At 35.5% G+C, this 9,778-nt stretch overlaps 1 protein-coding gene across 1 annotated transcript; it reads left to right on the top strand.

Annotated features, from left to right (window-relative positions):
* Positions 1 to 6,975: 6,975 nt before the first annotated feature.
* On the top strand, positions 6,976 to 7,838 carry LOC149215855 (uncharacterized). The gene has a single exon (XM_089391100.1). The coding sequence runs from the start codon at positions 7,128 to 7,130 to the stop codon at positions 7,626 to 7,628; it is 501 nt and encodes a 166-aa protein (XP_089247226.1). The 5' UTR covers positions 6,976 to 7,127; the 3' UTR covers positions 7,629 to 7,838.
* The last annotated feature ends 1,940 nt before the right edge of the window (positions 7,839 to 9,778 follow it).

Raw genomic sequence — 9,778 nt, 5'->3', positions numbered from 1 at the left:
AACAAGGAGATCATGATTTGCACTCCAGACATTACGCAACTTTTCGTTGTGTTCATTGGATTGGCACTAAGGCACGAAACTTTCCTACTTTCAATGGTATAGGATTTGTTGTTAATTTTATTAAGGAAATTTATTTGCATATTGAGGAAGCGTAAAATATCCCTTTGTTGGATGTTTCTCTATAGGAAACCCCTTCAAGATGGTGGGGAACTCATCACAATCAGTTTCAAGACTGGGAGTCAATTGAGTTTTTTTATTTTATATCAATTTTATATTCTAGAGAATCCTTCAGATAGAATTCCTATATATGAATGTTATACCAGTCAACAGAAGTGTATTCAGACCTATAGTGCTATTTGGACAAAAATTGGGTTACTTGTTGAAATGTGGGTACATTATTTTATTCACACACTAGGGACATTTTTGCAAGCCTGGTACTTGAAATAAGAGATGAAGAGGTTGAAAACCAACTGGGAGGCATTGATACTTCATATTTGCAGTGATTTCTCATTTTCAAATGAAGATGCAAGGATAATATAGGTGTTGAAAGCCATTAAAAGAGTGTTTTTTCTATTGGGAAACCTATTAAAAGATTTTTCTTTCCTACTAGGAAACCTATTATTAACTATAACAGTTATGGAGATTATGAAAATTTATATGATTTTGGATTTCATGAAGATGTTACTTGTGGTGAGATCAATAAGGAGTCTAAAGATGATGATCTGAAGGGACTAAGCCATTTGTCTTTTAAGGAATCCAAAGGAGAACAAAATATAAATGATGATCCTATAAAAGATGTCCCACATTTGAAGCCTCTGAAGTTGTAGAAGCACGATATTGAAACTGAAGAGAAACGTAAGCTAACTTCTATCAGTGACCATTGGGGTGAGAAAACTACAAAAGAGGTTTTTGATTTATTAAAAGAATATGAAAATTTGTTTCCTACATAAGTTTCAGAATTCAGGGGAATCAAAGGAGATATAGGAGAAATGAAAATTGTTTTGAATCCTGATGCAAGTTCAATCAAGCACTACCCATACTACTTGAATCCACAATTTAAAGAGAAAGTGAAGAAATAAATTGACAAGATGCTAGTTTCCATTCATATTTTCTCAGTTGATGAAGAAGAATGGATCAACCCTATTGTCATTCAAGATAAAAATGATTCAAATGATATTAGGGTCTGCATAGACTATATATGTCTTAATAATGTTTGTGTCCATGATTTATTTCCTACTACCTTTAGCGATGAATTATTGGACAATGTTGTAGTTAATGAGGCTTGCTCTTTTACTAATGGATTTTATGGGTATAATCAAGTTTGTATTGCAGATTTAGATAGAAGGAAGACCACTTTTACAACCGAATGGGGTTCTTATGCTTATTATGTCATGCCATTAAGCCTAAAAAATGCTCTGGTTGTGTTCTCTAGAATTGTTATTACTGCTTTTAGAGATTATATTCATAAATTCCTTGAAGTGCACACGTATGATTCTAATAGTATATAGCCTCTTAAAGAAGCACTCTAGCTTATTGCGAGTAATGTTTGATCGTTGTTCACAATTGTAGATTTCATCAAATCTGAAGAATTGTATTTTTGTTGTTCCATTTAGTACATTTCTTGGAAATATCTTTTCTAGAGATGGTGTTGGTGTTGATCCCGCCAAAGTTGCAGTAATTTTAAATATAACGCCACCCACAAATGTTCAGTAGTTGTGGTCTACTTTGGGACACACAAGCTATTATCATCAGTTTATCCACAACTATGCCTTGATCACTGCACCATTGGAAAAGTTGTTGAATAAAGTTGAATATTATATATGAACTACTAAATGTGATGATACATTCAACACCTTAAAGAAAATCTTGTGAGTGCTCTGATTCTAGTTTACCCATATTGGAACAAGGAATTTCTTGTTCATATAGATGATTATGGTATTTCTTTGGGTGTTATTTTAGCGTAGCCGGGAGAAGGTAACTTAGATCATCCCATCCATTTTTCTAGCATAAAAACTCCACTTCTCAGAATAATTATACGACCACCAAACAAGAAGATCTCGCCATCGTGAACTCTCTCCAAAAGTCTAGACATTATCTTCTTGGTGGTCCTTTTAAATTCTTTACTGATTATTCTACTTTCAATTATCTGGTTAAAAAACCTATCTTAGAAAGGAGAATATGGAGATGGGTTTTGTTGCTTTAGGGGTTCTTGTTTGAAGTTATTGTTAAACTAGGTCGCTCTCATGTGGGTCCAGATCGCCTTTCTCAGTTGGAGTTTAGTGAAGTGGGAGGGTAAGTTGATGACCAATTGCATGATGCGGATTTGTTTCGAATTTAATTAGTACCAGATTATTTGGAGGATATCACACTATTTCTAACAACCAGTAAGTTCTCTAATGAATACATAATGACTCAAAAGAGGCATATGGTAGTACGAGTTGCAGACTATCACCTTATTGCAGGTCAGTTGTACAAAATGGGGCTTGATCATATTTTGCAGATATGTGTTTTGGACCATGAAAAGGATAATGTTTTGTGGGAATGCCATTCTAGAGTTGAGGGAGGTCATGTTGGGGGAAATGCGATTGGAAGGAAGGTGTTACAAGCTCGACTTTGGCAGCCTACTCTTTTTAGATATGCAAAGGAATATGTCTGGAAATGTGATGTTTGTTTGTGGGTTAGGAAACCATCTCATCGTGATAAATTTCCACTGCATCCGTTATGAGCTCTTGAGGCTTTTGAGAAGTGGGTTATTAACCTTTTGGGGCCCATCGACCCTCCTACGCAACATTCTCATGCCCACTACATTATTACCGCAACTAACTATTTAACGTGTTGGGTTAAAGCAACTGTTGTCAAATATTGCACTATTGTTATTGCTGCAAGGTTTATATTTGAAAATATCATCACTAGATTTGGTTGTCCAAGGAGCCTTACCTATGATCAAGGATTGCATTTGATTAACGAGACAATTGCTACACTGAGAGGGAATTCATGATCCAAAATGGGGCTTGATCATATTTTGCAGATATGTGTTTTGGACCATGAAAAGAAAATGTTTTGTGGGAATGCCATTCTAGAGTTTCCGAAGGTCATGTTGGGGGAAAAGTGACTGGAAGGAAGGTGTTAAAAGCTTGACATTGGCGGCCTACTCTTTTTAGATATGAAAAGGAATATGTCTAGAAATGTGATGCTTGTCTGTGGGTTGGGAAACCATCTCATCGTGATAAACTTCCACTACATTCGTTATGATCTCTTGAGGCTTTTGAGAAGTGGGTTATTGACTTTTTGGGGCCCATCAACCCTCTTGCACAACATTCTCATGCCCACTACATTATTACCGCAACTAAAATTTAACACGTTGGGTTGAAGCAATTGTTGTCAAAGATTGCACTATTGATATTGCTGCAAGGTTTATATTTGAAATAACCATCACTAGATTTGGTTGTCCAAGGAGCCTTACCTATGATCAAGGATTGCATTTCATTAATGATACAATTGCTACACTGAGAGGGAATTCATGATCCAACACCACAAAAGCAACCCATATCATCTGCATGGAAAATGGAAAAGTTGAAGCCTTTAATAAAATTTAGGGAAATTGGATTACTAATTTTTTTTCCGCAAACAGGGATGATTGGGATGAACGAGTTCCAACTACTTTATTTATGGGATTACCATATAACTGTGAAACAGTTGCATAAGTATAAAACATTTCAGTTTGTTTATGGATGAGAAGTTGCGGTACCAACTGAGTTTATTGTTTTGAATGTTTTCATTACTCAGGCTACTCAGATGTTCGATGATGAATCCATTGGAGAATGACTATATAAATCATGGGAGTTGGATGAGGAGTGGTACCTTGCATATTTCCATCAAATTGTTGAGAAGGAATGAAAAATATCCTAGCATGACAAACATTAAAGAAGAAGTATTTTTCTATTGGAGATCAAGTATTGCTTTATGACAACAATTATCTTAAGCATCCTCGTAAGTTACAAATGCATTAGTTGGGTTTTTTCTTTGTTTCAGAGATAAAATATTTTGGATTTGTTAAGCTTACTCAGCGTGATGGAGTTATTTTGCCTAGTTGAGTCAATGGCACACTCCTAAAGCCCTATTACATCCAAATTTAGACTTTTGGAGTAGAAAATCATGGGTTTTTCTTCTCTAATCTTTCTGATATTCTTTTTCCATTCCCTATTCCTCTACAATTCCAAGAGATCACCTTCAGCACTTATGGATCTTGCACACCCCTCTTAGGGAAAATAACGAATTTCTATTTCTTTGCACTTATGGTGACTAAAAAATTCTTCTTTGATTTATTTTTTGAGTCTCCAACTCTCAACCCTTATTAGCTTGCTCAAAGCAAGTATCTCTATTTGATAGTCTTATTCCCTTTATGTGTAGCCTTTCCACAAGGATATCACAAGCAATATCACTTCCATAGAGCTCCTCATCCATTGGAACATAATAAAGAGGGTTGATGGAGGTATTTGGGGAGAGAAGGGTTTCTCCTTCTTTTGATTCTTCTTCCTTTGGAAATTGCATAGGCATTGGGATATCTTCAATTGAATTCATACCTTCTTCCTCTTGCTCTCTTGGGGAAGCTTCCTTCTCATGAACATCTTCAAAATTTTTGTATGCTTCCTATATATTCTTTAGTCCATTTAGTACTTCAAACTGGTTTCTGGGAGATCTTTTAGAACTAGCTTGCAGATTTGTTGAAGAGTGATCCCATAAAGGATGTTGAGGGGAAGCAATACCTTAGGAACAATATGATTCTCAAGGGCCTAAGGGGTAATTTGTGGCCTTGGGGGACCTCTTCTTCTCTTGGTAATCTATCAGTTATATCCTTCTTCCTTCTAGGAGGGGGCATTTGAAGATTTTGGATGATTTCTAGCAAAATGACCATATTCATGATAGACCTTGCATGTGAATGGAAGTAGGTCATAGTCAACTTCCGAGAGGAAGGTCTAATTATTTAAAGATAGTTTTTTTTTTTTTTTCCCGTAAGAAAAAAGTCGTAATTTTATTCATATTGATAAAATTACATTTTGTAGATGCCATAGGCATATGCAAATGGCTGTTTCCTGTAATGTCATGCAGCAAACAGAGGAATAACAAAAAATAGCAGATGACTGTTCCTGTAATGACAGGAAACAACAAAAATAGAATAACAGAAAAAAAGAGTTCCAGCAAGCCTAAACTTTCCTTCCCTTCTTCTTCTCCACCCACCGCCATCCTCCAGAGTCAGGTGTGGGTGTAATATTAGCTAGCTGGTTTTCCATTGGGATCAATTGAAGTTCTTTGTCAGATTCCGAGCCTTCTGAGCCATGAGTTCGTTTGATGCCACTTAATTCCATTTGTAACTCTTGATGCAGATCTGGAATGTGCGACCCCAAATGAGTAGCTGGGGTATTAACTTCCTGAGGTTGTTTCTGGCTCATTTGGGAGTCTGGTTCTGTCTGGTTCTCTGTATGTTCCACATTGATGTCTTCTTCTTCCAATGGGTCGATGTGCTGCCAGCCTTTGGGCTTTTTTTGTTGTTTCTTGGTTCTCCTGAGGTCCTTTCGAGCAAATGGGCAATCATATTGAAGGTGCCCTGTTTGCATGCAGCTTCTGCACCGAAACGCTGTGTTCTCATAGTCAAGCTGCTGTATCCATTGGGTATTATTGAAGTTCAGTGTGATGTGGTCAGGTAGTCCCTGACTCAAGTCCACTTCTACACATATTCTGGCAAATGTAAATATTCCCCTGATAGCTCTGTCTTCATCCATTTTTAGGAATTTCCCAAGGGAATTCCCAATGGCCATTAATACTTTGTGATGCCAAAAATGTAGTGGGAGCCCATGTAGCCTTACCCAAACAGGCATTGTTGAGACTATCATTGTATTGGCGTCGAAATCAGAAAACCAGGGGGTGATAAAGAGGCCAGCACTGCCCCAAAACCAAGGCCCCTGATTGATAATGCTGTCTCTGTCTTGTTCTGTGTTAAATCTAACTATGAAAAACCCTTTGGGGCATAGGTAAATTTCACAGTTAGATGTCCATGTTGAAAAGATCCATTGGTGCAGGGCATCTGATTTTGGCCAGAAACCGTTAAATCTACAAATAACTGCGTTCTTAGTTAAATCGGTGTGTAAACTAGTTAGCTCAAAAACTTATTGTCGAGATTCAAGATGAAGAATTAATGTTATATCCAACCATTTTTATAAATAAAATTGTAGTATTAATTTTTGCTTTGGCCAAAGACAAACAACTAAACTAAAAAACTCTAAATATAATCAAGTATTCACAAACATAATTACCTCGATAGGTGTGTCTATTTCAAAATAGGCCTCCTAGAATTTTGATTACGCCCATAGTCGTGTCTATTTCAGAATAGTTTTTTCATAATTTTAAATTAATTATCAATAATTATTAAGTGGATGATAGAAATTTAACTTCCACTAAATATGCAAAAATATTCATAATAATATGCATAGATCAATGGTTTGGATTTATGTCCAAGTTAGTTATGTTCTTTTAATTAATGTATCTCAAATTAATCAATTATAAAAATGTCATATCACCTCGTGTTATATGCAAGATATGTTAGTACATAGAGTAAGTGCTTCTATGCTTATTATAGATTGATGTCTACCAATCATGTAATTTATACCAACATAGATCCATCTAAAATATAGATCTAACATGAGCTAAAAAGAATCCAATTTCTTCACGTGTTATTTAAATGTTTTGTATAGTTATTTTTTATTTTTTAGATTTTTCATTATTTTTTTTTGTTACTCTTAGTTTCTTTTTTACCGAGGTTTAAATTTAAATTTATTAATTAGTAAATAAAATGTAGTTGTTAAACATTTCAGTCATTATTTTCATGTCGGCCCATACCTAATAAAATTAGTGGATAAAATGTATTAATACACATAAGCATATTAATTAAAACATATCATCCACCCATAAACCTCTGAATCTGATTAGTGATTTCATTCTTGTACTTCCATTGGTGAAGACACGTGTCACGCAGATTGCAAAAGCATTTTCAATCTCGAGTTCCTGGTTCGAATCCTATTCAGTCCATAAAGCACCGACAAAACAGAATACTCAGGCTTTGATCAGGAAAAATGACGGACTCAATGAAGCAGACTGTCCTTCCCAACTGGCAGGAAGAGCCAAGAAATGACAAAGAGGAGGACTGGTTGACGCTGCGGGTGGGAGGTCAAGTGTTCGAAACCTCGCGGAAGACTCTGTGCGCGGACAAAGATTCTATGCTCGCTGCCCTGGTGCTCCGCCATTGGCCCAAAGATGATAAGAATAGCAAGAATTCCGTCATCATAATCGACAGAGATGGTCAGAGGTTCGCGCACGTCTTGAATTATCTACGCAGCGGCACCGTGTGGGTGCAGGACGTCTGCCTCCTGCGCGAACTCCAGGAGGAGGCCAATTTCTTCTGCCTCGCCGGCCTTTATGCCCTCTGCGAGGAAAAAATCCAAGGGATCGAGGAGAAGGAGGAGGCGAAGTGGAGCACGTATAACGAAATTTTAGGGAAGAGGCCAAGAAGTGCCTCGCTGGTGGCTGAGGCGATTCTAAAAAGGCTTCGCCGCGGCCTTGGTGGCTGGCTTTGAGGTTCCGTCACAATGAGGATTTTCAGAGGATATTTGCATTGGTCAGTTCTGTGTTTCGAACCCTGGCCGTTTCGATTCAAAAGATGGTAACGTGTTTATAATTTAAGATCAATTACGAAATCTTGTAGAGCTTAAACTTAAGTGATTATATGTTTTAACTGTTTTCAGGGTTGTAAGTTTAATTAGAAAGAAAATTTCTAGGTTTTCTTGAGAAAACGATTTTTATTTTTCTGTTGTTATTAACAATGTTTTTTGAGTTTGCTTGAAAAAAAAGATTTTTATTTTATTTATTTTTTTGTTGTAAAAAGAATTCAGGGTTGTAAGTTTAATTAAATTTATTTTTTTCTCATTTTTCTTGAAAAAACTGATTTTTATTTTGATGTTGTTATAAAAAATCGGTTAAGTTTTTTTGGGTTTTTTTTAGTTTTTATGGAAAATTGATTTTTATTTTATTTATCTAAAAACTTTTTCAGAGTTATAAGTTTAATTAATTTTTTATCAATATGTACATGTATTATAAATAAATAATACATTTATTGATGTAACTTGAATTTTTACAGTGTTTCCAATTTAAGTTTTTTTTAGTGTTTTTGTTTTTTATAGAGTATTAATATTGTTCTTTAAACATGTGTTGTAAAGCATAATGGAAATATAAACATCATGTAAACATGTATTTATAAAATATGGTACCTTCATTTATGTAATTTGAATATTAATATTTTTTATAGTCATATTTAAAAAAAATAATATAGACATGATTAAATTTGAGAGATAATACCTTATAATGGAAAAAAGATTCTTTAATTTCATCTTATCTTATTTTAAAGATTAATTAAATCAATTAATATATATGAATTACAAATTAAATTTTGTACTTGTGCAAAGTAAATTATATCTTTGTTAATATTTAATTTATGGTTAAAAATCAAATCATTCGCAAAATTAAGATTCTCACCAAATAGAATGCTTAATGTCCATACCATAATAACAATAATAAAATTTTCAAAAAAATTAGTTTAAGTTAAATAAAAATGTAATTTAAATTTTAAATATATAAATATTTTAATACATTTATTTTATTTTTAAATAAATATATATTAACAATAGATATACATTTATAGTACAAATATGTGACTCTTGGGTTTCAGATCCCAAGGTCTCTTGGACTGCTCAGTCTTTTCGGCTTCCACACTAACCCTTTAGGATTAGGTGTCCAACATTCCCCCCTTAATCCGAAGGGTTATGTATGAGTCCAAGAAGAGAGCTGTAATACAAAATGTGCAAAAAATGCATGGCAGCACTAGGCTGAATGTGCTCTATGAAATGTTGGTATAAAGGGCGGTGGTTTAAGGATGACCACCAACACTGGAACGCTTAGTGCAGTTCCCGGAACTCTTCCAAAACTGGCAAGAAACTGAAGTTTTCTGCTAGAGGAAGTGATCCTATTGTTTTAAAGAGGGAAACCTTCAACCATAAAAAGGAGGTCTCACCCCACATAAAAGGTAAAACTTCAACCTGAAAAGGGAAGTCTCAACCTGTGATGGTTTAAGGATAACCAACAACTCTGGAATGCTTAATGCAATTCCTGGAACTCTTCCAAAACTGGCAAGAAGCTGGTGTCTTTTGCTAGAGGAAGTGTTCTCAATCTGTTCACGGGCATCTTTGTCTCTGGCTACAACTCGGAAACTGGTGTGGCAGGTTGTGGCTCAGGCTCGCTTGATGTGACTTTGAAGCTTGTAGATGACCATCATTTCCCCCCCTGTCAGATACAAGGTGAGATGATGGAGAAAACTCAACTGCAAGATTGTTCAATATTCTGGAACAAGTTCTGACATGTGTTTGGAATATCTTCTTGGCTGTTGATGCCCATTGCTAAGAAGCGATCCATCCAAGATGAATCTTTGTTCTTGCAGGACGTTTGTTTCTGAAGCATTTGTGTGAAGAATGACTGGTTTTATGACAGTGCTTACATGGATGAAGATCAAAACAGTGATCTTTCAAATGGCCAACTCGGTCACAGTGTTGGCATTTCACGATCTGTTGTTTTTGTTGTTGTTGTTGTCGCTGTGGAAGAGGAGCAGAATCTGGAACAGCTGAAGCTGAACTGTCATGAAGAGCAGGTGAACTGTCATCAATGAATCCAACACTCT

The sequence above is a fragment of the Pinus tabuliformis genome, chromosome 1_1 (genome assembly GCF_031772625.1).
Source record: "Pinus tabuliformis cultivar Carrire ecotype Pingquan chromosome 1_1, CPIR1, whole genome shotgun sequence".
Lineage (NCBI taxonomy): Eukaryota > Viridiplantae > Streptophyta > Pinopsida > Pinales > Pinaceae > Pinus > Pinus tabuliformis.
Note: the sequence above shows the minus strand (reverse complement) of the source record. Positions and strands in the feature narration are given on the sequence as shown.